Consider the following 15,789-nt stretch of genomic DNA (forward strand, 5'->3'; position numbering starts at 1 on the left):
GAACAACTAGACAGGATGTCAGGAAGGATACACAGCCCATTCCAGCTCCAACTGACAATTACAGAATACTCCACCCAACGACAGCAGAATATACATTCGTTTCAAGCACAGTTAGAACAACCTCCAGGAGAAAAACAGTATAAAAAAAAGCAAACCTCAATAAATACAAAAGGATTGAAATCACAGTAATCAGGTTTTTCGACCACAGCAGTACGAAGTCAAAAAGGTAACACGATAGAAAATGTAGCCATTCCACAGATAGTTGGAAATTAAACAATGTGCTTTTAAATAACTCACAAAGGAAACCTTTCTTTAAGGGTCACTGTGTGTGTAACAATTTCCTTGGCCAGTGAGCCGTTGATCTGGGGACTCACACAGAGGTCTCGCCCAGCCCAGAGACCAGAGCCCTGAGCACTTTGGTTCCCTAAGGAGGGTCAGGTCTTAACATGCAAGTGAAGATCCCATAACAAGATTCTGTTTTTCCTACTATTCCCAGTAAGACTGGCTTATGAAGGACAAAAAGAAACCCCTATGAGGGTACTTGGGAACCTCTGCTTTCCGGAGAAATTCAGGATTGCTTTTTTCCCAAGGAAAAAGCTAGAGATGGCAGAAAAGAATGTAATGTCCTATTTCATGGAATGTCCCAATTCACAAGAAATAATATTATTCCATTAGAGCCTAGCTTTCAAAACGCCTATCAGAGAATGAATTATTGAGCTATGTGTTCAAACCATACTTCAGAAGCACCCATTCATAATACATCACAATATTCTTAGACTAAGAATGTGGGTCATCTGGGCATTTTCCTTGCCCTGCTTTTCTCTGCAGCTTTGCTTGCCCGAGCCAGTGCGCTAAGCGCCAGCACTGCATGTCCTCATTCAGAGCAAGAGGCGTAGGCTCCCATTACATGCACTGACAGAGTCAGGATAGGACAATCTTCACCTCTAGCCCCCTTGATTAGAGCCCAGCAGGTTATGCAGCTCGGGAGCGCGGGCTTAGGAGTGAGACGCACTGGGTTTGAGTTCTGGCAGTTCGGGCTATGTGCCCCCAGGCAACGTATCACTTAACCTCTTTGAGCCCATTTCCTGTTCATCTGCAAGACAGGGATGAAATCTGCCTTCTCGGGCTGCAGTGTTGAGAAGGGGAGGATGTGTGTCAAGTGCTTAGACGAGGGCTGGTATCCATGCATGATTAGTAAGAGCTGTGCCTCCCGTGGGGCAAAACTGGGAGCAGGACTTTGATTTCTGGATTCCCAGTGCAGCGGTTGGAGCGCCTGGTCTGCGCTCCCCGCCCCGCCCCCCGCCCCCGCTCCCAGCATTGTTAATCTCTGCCTTTCCAGTGGCTCAGTCTCCAAATCTTGAAGCTTTTTTCTTTTAGTTCCCACAGCTTATCATCAGCAAATCCCTCTGGCTCTCCTCCCCGAATACATCTCTTCCATCCAGAATCCAACCCCATCTCACCACCCTGCCGGCCCCACCTGGCTCAAGTCCAATCTAAGGCGCCATCATCTTGGGCCTCCTGACCGGCCTCGCTGCTGTGCCCCTGCTCCCTCGCAGACCGGCAACCAGAGGGCGCCTATTAAAATGTGATGTCACTGTCTGCTTGGGCTCAAAGTTCTCAGAAAAAAAACAGTTCAACAGTTCTGGAACCTGTGGCCAAGGTGCCTCCCAAGGCCATGGTGGTTCCTTGACCCAGAAGGAAAGGGAGAGACTACCAGTCCAGGGAGGAAGCAGGGCTTGAGCCAGAGGCCTAGGTCACCGGCCACTTTCCCTGCCCGAGAGCAGTACTTACTTCCCCCAGGCCTCCAGAGGCCTGACCTGAACCACAGCACAGACTTAAAGGCCAGGAGGGAGCGACGGACTTACCTTTCTTCTGAAGCTTCTGCTCCTCCATCTCCGGTATCCTCAGCAGCAGCTGCCCTTCTCTCCCCAACACGGAAGAGGAGAGAACGGGAAACCAGCTTCACCAGTCTCCTATGAACCAACAGGCCAATTTAATCAAAGCCCACAGCATGCAGTCCTGCCCAAACGACTGGCTTCACCTGTTTTGCCATTGCTGCTTCTACTTTTTTTTTTTTTTTGGTAACAGCTCCATTGAGGTGCATTTGACATATAAAAAAGTGGCTCACATTTAATATACAACTTGATGAGTGCGGGCATATGGGGACACCCACAACACTGTCACCACAAAGTAATAGACATACCATCACCTTGTGTCCTTTTGTTTTGCTTTTGTGATAAGAACTCTTAACACAGGATCTACCCTCTTAACAAATTTGTAAGTGTGTAACACGGCAAGCTCTATGTCCCAGCTCTGGAACTAATTCCGCTTGCAGAAGTGAAACATTATTACTGACTGAACGAAAACTCCTCATTCCGTACACTGCCCGTCCCAGCCTCTGGTAAGCGCCCCCGCACTCTCAGATTCTATTACTACTTTTTAGATACCTCAGTAAGTGGAGTCATTCAAGATTTGTGCTGTGACTGGTGTTTTGTTGTTGTTGTTGTTGTTTTGTTTTGTTTTGTTTTTAAGTAATAGTTTTTATTTATTTTCTTAGGTAGGCTCCATGCCAAATGTGGGCTTGAACTTATGAGCCTGAGATTGAGAGTCACGTGCTCTACTGACTGAGCTGGGCACGTGACTGGTTCATTTCACGTAGCATAATGTCCACAGGCTCATCTGTGGACTTTCAAAGGGGTTTCTGTGCTCCCATATTCGTTGCAGCACTATTCCCAACAGCCAATGTATGGAGTCCATTTAAATGTCTATCAGCAGAGGAATAAAGAAAATATGGCATATACATACAGTCGTCTATTATTCTGTCTTAAAAAGAAATACCGTGGGCTTTTTTTTCCTTAAAGATATATTTGAGAGAGAGAGCATGAGCAGCGGGGGAAAGGGAGAGGAAGAGAGAATTCAAAGCAGACTCGGTGCTCAGCAATCACCCCAACTCCGTGGCTTAAAATAGCGAGTTTATCACTGCCCAGAAGTCCGAGGTCATTTGGGTGGTTCTTTTGTTTTTGATGGGGCTCATTTCTGCAACCGTTATCAGCTGTGAGATCTGCTGATTGTGGCTGTGTTTCTTCCCAACTTTGGGCAGGTTTGCAGGCTGGTTTAGGATGGATCACGAGCCTTGCAGCTGGTTTACATTGGTTTAGGATGGGCTGCCTCCCATGTGCTCCATTATCCTCTCTGGGAGGAGGTGGGAGACACCTGAGAGAGCACGCGCGAACCTGACAGCTCTGCAGACACAGGCGTGACATCGACATACCTGTGACTTCCACCACACTCTATTGGCCAAAGCAACTTGGGGAGGCCAAACTCATTATGGAAGTCATTATGGAAGGTTGCTACCCAAAATGTGGATACAGAGAGGTGAAACATTGGGGCCATAATCAATCTACCATACCATGCCAGCCCCAACTTCGAGTCTGCTACCTCATTGTCAAAGAGGCCCCCCAAAAACAGCAGAATGAGTGATTAAGACATTGGGATGCACCAGACTTGAATTCACATCTACTTGTGTGTCTGTGTTTGGGCAAGTTTCTTAACCACTTTGGCCTTAGGTTCCTCATCAGTAAAATGAGGATAATAATCTCTCTCCCTCAGGGCTCTGAATATGAAATGATGTGAACTATGAAAAGACTCTCCCTGGCCCATAACAAGTGCTCAAGGACTGATAGCAGGTGTTAGAATATGAAAGACTTACTGCCTGGCTCTGGAGCAGTGGGGGATCCCAGGGAAGCCCTGGGTGCCCTCCTTCCCTCCAGGCTGTAAGCGAGATGTGGAACAAGAGCAGGAGCCTGGGAGAGAGAAGATAAGGGGGCGGAGCGGGGAGGGTCAGCGTGGAGCTATCCTCTGTGCAGGGCCTCAGGAGGCACTTGAAGATTCAAGTCACGCTGGCCCGGCAGCCCCAGCATCTGCAAACCTTTGCCAGCCCTGGAGGTGAACACAGCTGACTCTCTCCAGGAACAGGGAGGAAGCCATTCGTTAATTCATCAGATCAGCTCAACTACTCCAGGAAGATGGTCTTTTGTTGTCTTCACCTAACAGTGAAGGGGTGGTGGCCTCTCACTTAACTTGGTTTCTGCACAACTATGTGTGTTTGTGCGTGAGAGACAGAGACATAGATTCCCTGAGAAGAATTTCATTTAACAACAAAGCTAAAAGGAACCAACGGACTGTTTGGTTTACCCTCCTCATGTGACCGATGAGCAAACTGAGGCCACTGAGGCCAAATGGCTCGTCCTAGTTCAGCCTATCCGTGGGCCTGGACTAGAACCTACGTGTCCTGCTTCCCTTGATACCAACTATGGGTTCAGGTTTCCAGAACCAGCCTCAAGTTGAAGAATTGCTTGAAGGAAACACAGAACTCATTGAAACACAGAACTCATTCATAGTTACAGTTTATTTGAGGGAACAGACACAGATCAAAATTATACAATAAAAGAGACACATAGGGTAGAGTCTGAGAGGTTCCAGGTGTGAAGCTTCCATTGTCCTCAGAATGCATTACCTTCCTGGTATGGCTATCAGTGTGTGGCCATATGCACAGAGTCTGGCCAACCAGGGAAGCTCAGACACGCTTCAGTGTCTAGACTTTCTGTTGGGAGCTTATTACATAAATATGCGTGACTAATTGCCCATAAGATATGAGCTCAGATTCCCACCCCACCCCACTCCAGGGAGGTCAGGTTCATTACACCTGGCCTAAGCAGCCTACTGTGAGTCACCTCAGCATAATCTATCAGGGGTGGGGTACACAGCCTTCCATGAATAACCCTTGGGAAATCCCAAAGGGTTTTAAGTTTATCTCCCAGGAACCAGGAACAAAAGCCAGACCTCTTTGGCCAAGGCCAAATTCCTTATACATATCCATCACCTGCTTGTGCCCTATAAAGGCAGTTACAGTTAATGTAATACCTTTACTGAGAGCATACTGGGTGCCAGACCCTGTACATATACTTTGTCTAATTGCCGTAACAATTCTGTGAAGTTGGTATTGGGCCCATTTCACAGATAAGAAAATTGAAGTACATGAAGTTGTCCAGTTTTAGAGCTGGAAAGTTACAGATCTGACCAAGGTGACAAAGCATACTCTTTGGGCTATTGAGCCCATGCTGCCAACTTTGTTCATTCGTTCATTCCACATTTATTCAAGCCTACAAGGTGCTAAAGATTAGCAAAGAAGAAAACAAAAATCCTACTCTCTTAAAGCTGATGTTCAGTTGGGAGAAATAGACAATGAGCAAATAAATATGTAAAATGTATAGTACTTCGGTTGGTGATATTGCCATGGAAACAGTTTAAAGCAATGTACGTATTTTGGACCTTAATTCAAACATATCAACTAGAATAAGACATTTCTGAGACAACTGAGAAATTTGATTATGGGCTAACATTGTATGATACTATTAATTTTGTTGAATTTGATAATGATGTGGTGACTGCTCCCCAGAAAAGTACTTATTTATTAAAGATGCAGACTGATGTATTTATGGACAAAATAAGATTGTAAAAATGATGCTAATTATTGATGCTGAATAATAGATACATGAGGAAAAGCCTTTATACTATTCTAATTTTGTGTATGTTTGAAAAGTTTGTTGGTAGAAAGTTTTTTAAAGTGATTGGATAAAGGTGGCAGATACAATGTATGAAGGGTATTGTGAGACCAAATATGTAAGTCAGAGAAGGCTTCACCAAGAAGGGGACAGTGGAGCGAAGACTTGAAGGAGATGGGGAAGAGATCCATGTGGGTTTCTGGGAAAGAACATTCCAGGCAGAAGTGGATACTAGTGTAAAGTGAGAGTGTGCCTGGCAGAGCATGTTCAAAGAACAAGAAGTCAATGGCAGGAAAGGGATGATCAATGGGTAAAACAGCAGGAGATGGCATCAGAGAGTAACAGGGATGAGTGGGGAGGAAAGGAGCTGCATACAAGACCATATCTGACAAAGAATCTATACCCAAACTATATAAGAATACTTAGAAACCAGTAAGAAAAATGCAGGCAACCCAATAGGAAAATGGGCAGAGGACTTGAACTAGCACTTCACAGAAAAGAAAATGGCCAGTGAGCATATGCAAAGGTGCTCTGCTTCATTAATCATCAGGGAAATGCAAATTAAAACCACAATGCTACACCACCACACACCCACAGAAAGGTTAAAATTAAAAGGAGTTAGTACTGATGCGAGTGTAAATTGGTACAAATCGCGGTGTGTACTGAAACTGAAGGTACACCTACCTTTTAGGCAATCAGTCCCATTTCTAGGTACTATCCAACAGAAAACCATGTAAATGTTCACCAAAGACTGGAACGAGAATGTTCAGAGCAGCACCATTCTTAACACCCGACAACTGCGGACGACCCAAACGCCCAGGAACAGCAAAATGGGAGAAACCAGGGGCAACTCCACCACATTTAGAATGACAAAGTCAACTAGGTAGATGAATCTCACAAAAACAGTGAACAAAGGAAGCAGACACAAAGAATACTGTGATTCCCTTTATGTAAAGTTCAAAAACAGGCAAAACTAATCTATGATGTCAGAAGACAGATCATGGGTCACAACTGCGGAGAAAGGAACTGGATAGGAGGTTGGGGGTTAAGGACGGACTGGTGACGTCCTGTTTCCTGACCTGGATGCTAGTTAAGTCCATGTGTTTGATGTGTGGACAGCCACCGGGCCGCACGCTGATGATGTGTGCACTTTTCTGTGTATTATGCTTCAGTAAAATGATTTTTAAAGATCACTCAGGGGCATCTTGGTTCCCCCCTCCTCCTGGTGAGCCATGATAGGTCCTCCACACCGACTTGTCTCTCCCCCATCCCACACTGAATGAGAGCAACACCAAGCATGGAGATTGTTGCCTGAAAAAGAAAGAAGACGTGCCTTCTCAGCTCACAGCTGCAACCTCTAGGGTTCCAGACGCTGAAACTGGCATGGTGAGTTCTCTGGCTCCTTGGGTGAGGCTCTACTCCAAAGAAACAGGGCAAAACTGTAATCAAGAAATGAAAATATGAGGACAGTCTCTTCCCCTCAGCATCACGAATGTTGATAAGGAGACTTATTGTATCTTATCCAACAGAACATTCTTACAGAGGATCATGATGCCAGCAAGTTGTGGCATCATTTTGAGATCATTTAAAGAAAAAAAGGATTGAGTATTTTCAACATAGACATTATAAGCTCTTTAAGAGCCAAAATTAGTCCAGTTTTTCAGTCTAGAAATTAAAAGGCACTGAAGCATCCTGCAGGTTTTAATTTCTAATAAGATAAATATCGGTAGCTATAACCCATATAAACAAAAAGCTCTTGGGGGTCTCAATTTTGAGAGAGTAAAGGGTGTCACTTGGGACCAGAAAGTGCTAAGACCACTGTGGAAAATCCTCACCCAACCTGTTGATAGGTCTGTTTCTTCCTATGACCTCATACAGAGCTATTGTTCTAGAACTCCAACAACCAATGGAATTGGTTATATATAGCTGCGCCTAGGATGCCATTCCTTCAAGCTCAGGAAGCTGCTTTTCAGTGACCTGAAGGACTTTGACCAAGGTTAGCTTGTTTCCTCCTTGGCACTTTGGTCTATTTTGGTTGTTGGGTTGTTTTTCCCCTTTTCTTTTTTCTTTTCTTTTTACTTTAATCATTTTTTATTGTTTCTCAATTATATTTTAGTTTGTTGATATTTGCTTTTTGTCTAGCACTGTATTTTGATTCCATTAGATCAGTTCCTTGGGTGAACTTTGAACTGATTTTCTTTTGAGGTGATTTGGACCAAGCCTCTCCCCAGCTTTTCCCAAATGTAAGCTGACCTTAGGTCACCTTGACTCCAAGTGCAGCGGGGAGGCCACGAGGCTGCGGGGATCTCAGCCACCTCTGCTGAGGACAGACTCACTGGTACTGACAATGGTCTGGAGGCCACTGGCAAGCATGGCTCAGCTGTGGGGAGGCTGGCCCAGCACCTCCTGCCCCGGGAAGTGGTGGCCATGAAGGTCACTGATGAGACGCCACAGAGCTCCTCCTGCCTCCAGAGACTTCCACCCAAAGAGGAATCATGAAGACGCTGAAGGATGATCCCAACACAGGGAAATGCTGGAGGAGCCGAGGCTGAGGAAGCTCCCGGCCTCACGAGGAAGGGCGCTGGCAGAGGGGGGGCGCCGAGTACCTAGTGGCTCCCGGCGGCAGGAAAGGGAAGAGACTGAGGCAAGTTCCATCAGACGGTGTCCTCTGTGCAAATCGTCAGCAGAGGCGTGCTGCCCATCCGGACTTGAAGGCAGAAAACCTGCAATTGGAAGCTGGCGGGAACATCACGATTGCAAACTGGCTTCAACGACAAATTCGCCTTTTCCAACAAGCCCGACACTGTCTGCGGCGGTGCCATTGGGCTGCCCCCAGCTCTCCCAGGGGGAGAACCGGAGGGGGGAGTCCACACTCTGCCTTTTGAGGGACAGACAGTCCAGGAGCTGCGGGGCCCGGTACCAAGCAGAATATCGCCCAGTCCCTCCTCACCCACAGAACGTGGAAATCTGCGTGGGAAGTGCGCATTCCCACCCCAGCAAGAGAGGCAGGTTGAGGATGCTGAGAAGGCTCCGTGGATTGCTGCGGGTCATGACCCCGAGGACCCGAAGGCCAGTCTGCGACTACAAGGACCCTGGGCAGACTGCGTGCAGGGCGGGGGGGCTGGTCACACGTGGAAGGAGAGATCCAGGACTCACAGGCCACACACCTGCTCCTGCGTTCTAAGAGACCCGAGGGCGCGGCACTCCCCTGAAGCCTGGACCTTCCGCTGACCCACCCCCCCGTAGCTCCCCTCCCCGGGTGGCACCGGGTGGCACCGGGTCTCCGCCAATCACAAGCCCTTCCCACCCGAACTGCTATTCCAGGGCAGCTCAGAAGAGCCGCGCAGCTCCCGAGGAGACCCGGGGGACCGCAGAGCCCCTGTGCCCGCCAGGCCCCTGCCGGCCTGAGGGGAAGGCCCTGCTGTCCCCACTGCCATCACCAGCCTTTCCAGCAGCACAGATCCGGGCAGGAATCCCTCACTGTGAGGGAGAGCCAGCCTCGGCCAGGCCTCCAGGCAGAAGGGCAAAGGCAGCCTAAGCCAGCCGGGCATCCTTCTGCCAGCGACCCCGGGCCCCTGAACCAGAGACCCAAGGCCGCTCAGGACTCTGCGCGGCGCCCAGCAGAGCCCTTGTGAGGAGCCACGGCGGCCGGGCACAAACCTCGACCCACCGCAGGGCCCTGGGGCCTCCCCTTTACACCCACCCTGTGCGGGCGGCGGAGCCCCTCGTGTGCACCGGGAGCGCCCCCTGTCGGCAGCCCGGCGGCTGCCAGACCCTGCGATTCCTCGCTTGGCGAGACTGGGCGCTCCCTGCGGCCAGGGCGCTGCCTACAGCGTCCCCGGGAGCGTCTTCGGGCAGTTCCAGTTCACAGCCACAGGCGGAATCTCTGTCCCACGGTCGCCAGGAGGAGCCTGTATGACCCTGAGGGCAGAGGCCGAGGGACGGCACCCGCGCCCCGGGGCCACCGAGGGGAGGAACTGCCTGCGGACGCGTGGAAGGTGGAGGACGGAGGTGACAGCTCCGCGGGTCCCCGCGCTGCTGCTGGAGGCGGCCGCCGCTCCACCCAACAGCGGCCCGTGCCTCCGCGACATTCCGGGAACGAGAGAGGACGGCCACACCGCCGCCGGCGACGCTGCTCCCGCCGGCCCTGTAAGGGGACAGACACAGTGCCAGGGAGAGCACACGAGGCGGCGCGAGCCCAGCTGGGCCGCCCCGTCGCCAAGCTCACCGCGTTAGGCAGGGGCTCCAGCAGCCAAGGCCGGGCGGGTGGGGGGAAGGGAAGCTTCCCGGGGCACAGGGAAGGCTCCCGGGTGCGGGCTGGAGGCTGTCGGGCCAGCGGCCACTTTCCTCCCTGCTCCACCACGAGCTGCGGGGCTCCTGCCGGTGGCCGGCGCTGAGCCCTCTCAGGGCCTCCGCAGGCCGACTTCCACTCCTACCCTTTCTCCGCGTCTTCCCTCCTGGCAAACCAGAAGCCGGTCCTGCCCTGACCTCAGGCCCCTGGGCGGGTGGGCTGGTCCGGCTCTGGGGCATTAGAGGTGTGGCTGGGGCGCTGGGGCCACCTTCCACCCCCAGCCCTCTGCCCCCCCTCCTTCCCCAGAGCCGGACACTTCTCCACACGGCGCTGTGAGAGGGGTACTTGTCCCCTTCCTCCAGCCTGTGCCATCACTTCCCCCACAGCCCTCCAGGGCTTGAGTGCTGAGGGGACAGACTGCAGGGCTCCGCTGGGGTCCACTGGGCTGTCTCCCTCCTAACAGGAACACTGAGCATTCTCCGCAATAGCTCAGACTTTGTCTGGAAGCATCCGCTGCCCATCACCCTCTTCCCCTTGGTTTGCACTGATAAGGACGCTCTCTAGTACCACCACAGTGACCTCGTCTGGCCCCACCCTCCTGCCTAATCAGTCTGTCTCCCTGGCTGGCCCTTCCTGAAAACGTGGTCCATCCTTGGGCTGGGGGACAAGCAGGGCAAAGTGGCCCCTGTCTGTCGGCCTCAGTGCTGGTGTAGGAATGGTTGGTTATGGGTGTTGGCTGGTGTTGGCTGCTGCATCCCTCAATTTATTTCTCTAGGGTTCTGTTCTTGAGAAATAAGGCTCAGCTCTTGGGCTCCTCTTCCCTCTACTGACTATTCCTGCCCTGTGGAACTATCCAGATGCTCCAATGGGTCCAGGAGGGCATGGCATGGCTCCTGAAGGGGGTGGGACCAGGGGTACCTCAGCTAGCCCCCCCACCCACCCACCCTAGCATCCCTCCTGCACTTTATTTTTCTTCAGGATCAAACACATAGTAAAAAGAATGTTAGGGTGGGGGGAAGGGAAACTTTAAACCTCTGTAAGACTTTGAGAGGAATGGGGAGACATTGGAATTTTCACAAAGAATTGACATTAGCTGACTGATCTGTTGCTGGGTTTTTTCAAGGGGGCAGGGGAGAGGCAGAGGGAGAGAGAGAATCTTAAGCAGGCTCCAGGCCCAGTGCAGAGCCTGATGTGGGGCTCGAACTCACAACCCTGAGATCATAACCTGAGCTGAAATCAAGAGTCTTTCGCTTAACCGACTGAGCCACCCAGGTGCTCCAAGCTAACTGACGTTTTAACAGGATCCCTGTGTTGGGAAAGTGTTTAGGGGACCAGGAGGGAAGTAGGGAAAAACCAGGAAATACTGCCATCATCAAGGGGTGTGGTGAGGGTGGACAGCACCAGGGTGATGTGGGGAAAGGTGAGGAGGAGGGCATCCCTGTGGCTGGCAGCTTGTACCTGTGGGATTAGCCGGCAGGGTGTGATTTCCGACGGGCCTCCGGCCTGGCTCTCTGCCTCCCCAGGCCCAGTGTGACCTTCTGTCCTCTTCTATCTCTTCTCTCAGACCCCCTCTTTCAGCTAATATTGGAAGATCCAAGTAGCAGAAGCCAAAAGAAGTCATCTAAAATGCAAAGTAAGAAGTACAGAGTGAAAGGCGAGGTAACACAGAGGAAGAGAAGGCCCTCAGTTCACGGTCTCTGCTGTAAGCAATAGAAACCAACTCGGATTGATCTCAACAGGAAAGGAATTTATGATAATGATCTTGGGTAGATTGCCACCTTGCCAATGTGCATGGAAAGCGAGGTTCCATGGAGCCCAGGGTCGGTGCCCATGACCAGCTGACCCAGCTCTTCGAGGGCGGGCAGCCCCACCTCCAGCAGCGAGCTAAAGGCTCTACAGCTTGCTCCATCCAGCTCTCCAGCCCTGCACCCTGCATCTGTCCCACCCCAGCCCTGCTGTCACCACTGCTCTAGGAACTCAATCCAAGTGGAGGTTCCCAGTCCCCACTTCTCTGAGTCACGGGCTCCTTCTTCCAGGTCCATTGAGTCACTTAACCATGGGATAGCTACAAGGGAATCTGGGGAACCAACTGTTAGTCATTGTCATCTCCCCGTTGGGGGGGGGGGCAGCCTCTGCATCCCACTATGACCAGTAAGGCAGGGGACATACCAAACATACAAGGGACTGCAGATGCTAAGCAGACTAAGGAAGACACACAAAAATGTCCATAAGAAAAAAGATATCAGGGGCACCTGGGTGGCTCAGTGGGTTGGGGCCTCTGCCTTCGGCTCAGGTCGTGATCCCAGAGTGCTGGGATCGAGCCCCACATCAGGCTCTCTGCTCGGCAGGGGGCCTGCTTCCTCCTCTCTCTCTCTGCCTGCCTCTCTGCCTGTTTGTGATCTCTCTCTGTCAGATAAATAAAATCTTTAAAAAAAATTATTAAAAAAAAAAAGAAAAAAGATATCAGATGGGGATCAGAAAATGTTCTAGGATTTTAAAATTCCCAGACTGATTTCCTTCTGTGGCTCTAATCCATACTACCAGAAGGAGAATCCAAGAGCAAAATTACTTTGAGGGAACTACCTTAAATGAAAACACTTGTTCAGATATTTGTTTCAATATTATTGTCAACAGCATATAAAATTTCATAAAACAATATTGGTGATAGCACAAACACTCAAATCCTGACGATACCATTTGACACCCCCATCTAGATCCAGCTCTCTCTAGAGTTGACTTAACCCTTAGAATTCACAGATATTCAAGCAAATTACCTTTTCAATTCTAGCTAGTTTGAGATAAGTTTCTGTTACTTATACCCAAGAGAATCTGGTATAAACAACTATATTTGAATACAATTGATACTTAACATTGGTTGATTCTATTTGGTCTATAGACATAAATGGACTTACGTACTTTTAAGTCCTATCAGAAGGAAATGGGGAATAAAAATAAAAATGATTATAGATTTATTTTTGTAACCATCTGTGAGAACTTTGGTAAATTTTATTTTCTTTACAATTTTTTCTTAGTTTTTAAGGTTTAGCTTTTTTTTTTTAAGATTCTATTTATTTATTTGATAGAGATCACAGGTAGGCAGAGAGGCAGGCAGAGAGAAAGGGGGAAGCAGACTCGATCCCAGGACCCTGGGACCACGACCTGAGCCGAAGGCAGAGGCTTTAACCCACTGAGCCACCCAGGCGCCCCAGCCACTGGCAGGACAAACCCCCCCCAAAAAAAAAGTGTCTCACTTTTCTTAAAGTGGGACAAACCAGTGTTTAGCAAAAGAAGAGGTCCTACTTTCTTCTGAAAACATTTTAAGTTCCAGGCAAGGCAGGTTCTATTTGTTCCTGGAAAGAAACAAGCTTTGACGTAGATTTTATGTCAATGTGTGAAAGAATAAACTTAACTACATTATATGAGAGGAAAGCAGTAAGGGAGATTGAAGAGCGGTGAGAAGCCCCTTTCCACTCCCACTGGCAGAGACTGGAGCTTTACTCTCTGGAGATGTTCATCCACAGAAACTCTGGATTTCTGGGCCCCAGGCCCCCCATGCAGGGAGTAAGCTGTACTGAAAAACAGGGGATCAAGTGAGGGTCTGCCCACCAGACAGTAGGACCCCCTGGCTCCCTGGTCCACTGGGCTCCCCGAACCCTCTGGCTAATTTAGGGTGCTGCTTTCAGACTGCTTCAGACTACCTTTTCTTTCTTCTTTCTGATTATATTTATGTTTTGAATTCTTCACAAGGACATGTATTATTTATATTAGTAAACATTCAGGAGGTGAATTATTTCCAACTTAGATATACCAGGCACCAAAGAATGTGTCCATTTGTTTCAACAGTGAAAGGACATCTGGAGCAACAGCTCAATTGGAGTGACCATCTGATTAGCTTGATAATCACTATTATTCACCAAGATCTATCAGCCCTTTGCATAGACAGCAGTTCTTGAAAGAGGAAGAAACTGGCATTAAGGATAGCTCAAATAATGTCTGACCAGAATTCAAACCCGACTGTCTGGCTCCAAAGTCTAAGCCCACGTCCAGCACCTTAAGACCTCAGTGCCTCTGCAAATCACATCAGGTGCCACCCACAAATCTGGACTAGCAGACAAATTAATGGTAATTAGTTATTCTTAATTTTCTAATAAAAAGAATACAATTAAAAAATTCAACCTCTTTCCCCAATATTAAATAAATTGCGAGATAGGTACCCAAAATAAGATCCAGTCCTGCAGTAATTGAATGATTCCTGATGGAAATCCACAGAGTAACTGACTTTCTAAATGGCGGTTTCGTAACGTATTACGATGTCCTTAACCGCCACGACGCGCGCGAGGCCGGGTCCTCCCCTCCGCGCACCCCGCCGAGCCCGGATGTGGATGACCTCGCGGTCGCAGCTCTGAGCCCCAGCTCCGGGGACCGGGAACGCAGGGCAGCCAAGCTGTAAGAGGTCTTGAAGCACCAGGAGAGACTTCGAACGACGAAAAATTTATTTGCAAGTTACCGCTGAGGGTGAAAAGACCATAGACTCTGGGCAGAACAGCAGGCGGTCGTTGTAGAAAGTAAAGAGTATAAGCCAAGGCCGAAGACCACTGTGGGAGTGGTTGTGCACGCGGGGAAGGCCCAGAATTCTGAGACTGATGCTTGGCATTTCATGGCTGGTCCCTGGCTGTTCCTCTGTCGATGACAGCAGGTCATCTAAAACAACCTCAGAGAGGTTGTTTCAACCCTTCACAAAGGGTTGGAGAGCCTTCCGAGGCCCGAGCCTGCCGTGGCCCAGTGCAGGGCGAGGAAAATGATCAGGTTTATAGAGAGGGGCATTACATTAGGAAAAGGGAGTCAATTCGCTAAGAAGACGTAACCATTTTTAATGTGAGTGACCCTAACAACAGAGCACCAACCTATCTGAGCCAAGATTTGATAGAACTGCAGGAGAAAAGCCAATTCACTGTGGAGTGGAGACTCCAACACACCTCTATCAGGCATGGACAGATCCAGCAGGCAGAAAAGCAGTGAGGGTGGAGTTAAACTAAACAGCACTATCAACCAACGGGGATCTGTGGACATTTATAGAATACTTCATCCAACCAGTGCAGAATACACATTGTTCTCAAGCTCATGTGGAACATTCTCCAAACAGACCACATTCTTGGGCATAAAACACACCTCAGCAGATTTCTAAGAATAGAAACCAGACAGTGTGCTCTCAGAACACAATAGAATTAAACTGGAAACCAGTAACAGAGAGAAAACCCCCAAAGAGTAAAAACTTAAGCAACATACTTCTAAATAATACATGGGTGAAAGAAGAGGTCTCAAAAGAAATTTAAAAATGTTTTGAGCTAAATGAAAATGAAAATACGACTTACTAATATCTGTGGGATGCCCAAAAGCAGTGCTTGGAGGGACATTTATAACATCGAACGCATAGTTTAGAAAAGAAAAAAAGATCTAGAACCTATCATCAAAGTCCTATCTTAATAAACTAGAAAAGAGCAAATTAAATCCCAAGTAAATGGAAGAAAATAAATTTTTAAAAATTGGAGCCAGAGATTTCTCTGTTTCTTCAGTGTAATTGAAGACAGGAGATTAATGCAGAAAATCAAGGAAACCAAAAGCTGGTTCTTTGAAATGATCTATAAAATCAATAAACTCTAGCCTAGCTACTGGCTCTTTTCCAAGAAAGAGAGAGGACAGAAATGACTAATTGAAATGAAAAAGAAGCCATTACTACTGACCCCACAGACATTAAAATGATAACAGAGGAATATTACGAACAACTCTGTGCCCACAAATCTTATTGATCTTTTTAAAGGACCAAATTTTGGATCTGTTAATTTATTTCTATTTTTCTATTCCCATTTCACTTATCTCCTCTGTAATCTTTATTATTTCCTTCTTTCTGTTATCTTTGGGTTTAGTTCTTATTTT

The 15,789-nt window shown here is 48.6% G+C and overlaps 1 protein-coding gene and 1 long non-coding RNA gene across 5 annotated transcripts; one reads left to right on the top strand and one right to left on the bottom strand.

The window, feature by feature from the left end:
• Window positions 1-4,394: 4,394 nt before the first annotated feature.
• On the bottom strand, window positions 4,395-11,425 carry LOC309858705 (uncharacterized protein). Of its 4 annotated transcripts, XR_014308319.1 has the most exons (4): window positions 9,793-10,828; window positions 9,268-9,711; window positions 7,818-8,287; window positions 4,401-7,003 (listed from the first exon to the last, which is right to left on the bottom strand). XR_014308319.1 is itself a non-coding variant. In XM_082719043.1 (3 exons), exons 1-3 carry the CDS (start codon window positions 10,092-10,094, stop codon window positions 6,922-6,924), a joined length of 828 nt encoding a protein of 275 aa, XP_082575169.1. In that variant the 5' UTR covers window positions 10,095-10,828; the 3' UTR covers window positions 4,401-6,921. The 4 variants fall into 4 exon arrangements, 2 of the variants coding, with proteins under 2 accessions (XP_082575169.1, XP_082575170.1); XR_014308318.1 differs by lacking the exon at window positions 9,793-10,828 and adding an exon at window positions 11,314-11,425 and having other exon boundaries at window positions 4,395-7,003; window positions 7,818-9,711; XM_082719043.1 differs by lacking the exon at window positions 7,818-8,287.
• Window positions 9,411-13,906, top strand: LOC309858706. Its single transcript, XR_014308320.1, has 3 exons — window positions 9,411-9,713; window positions 11,420-11,900; window positions 13,699-13,906. It is a non-coding gene; the product is annotated as an uncharacterized lncRNA (long non-coding RNA).
• Window positions 13,907-15,789: the final 1,883 nt, after the last annotated feature.

The sequence above is a fragment of the Mustela nivalis genome (genome assembly GCF_964662115.1).
Source record: "Mustela nivalis genome assembly, chromosome: 2".
NCBI lineage: Eukaryota > Metazoa > Chordata > Mammalia > Carnivora > Mustelidae > Mustela > Mustela nivalis.

Excerpts from the sequence above, each read along its gene's own strand:
- LOC309858705 (XM_082719043.1), bottom strand. The coding sequence starts at position 10,094 with ATGCCCCAGAGCCGGACCAGCCCACCCGCCCAGGGGCCTGAGGTCAGG. Across the intron at positions 9,712-9,792 it reads TGGAGCCCCTGCCTAACGCG|GGCCGGCGGGAGCAGCGTCG; the intron begins GTGAGCTTGGCG and ends GTCCCCTTACAG. Across the intron at positions 7,004-9,267 it reads GGCTCCGCCGCCCGCACAGG|TTTTGCCCTGTTTCTTTGGA; the intron begins GTGGGTGTAAAG and ends TCTTGATTACAG.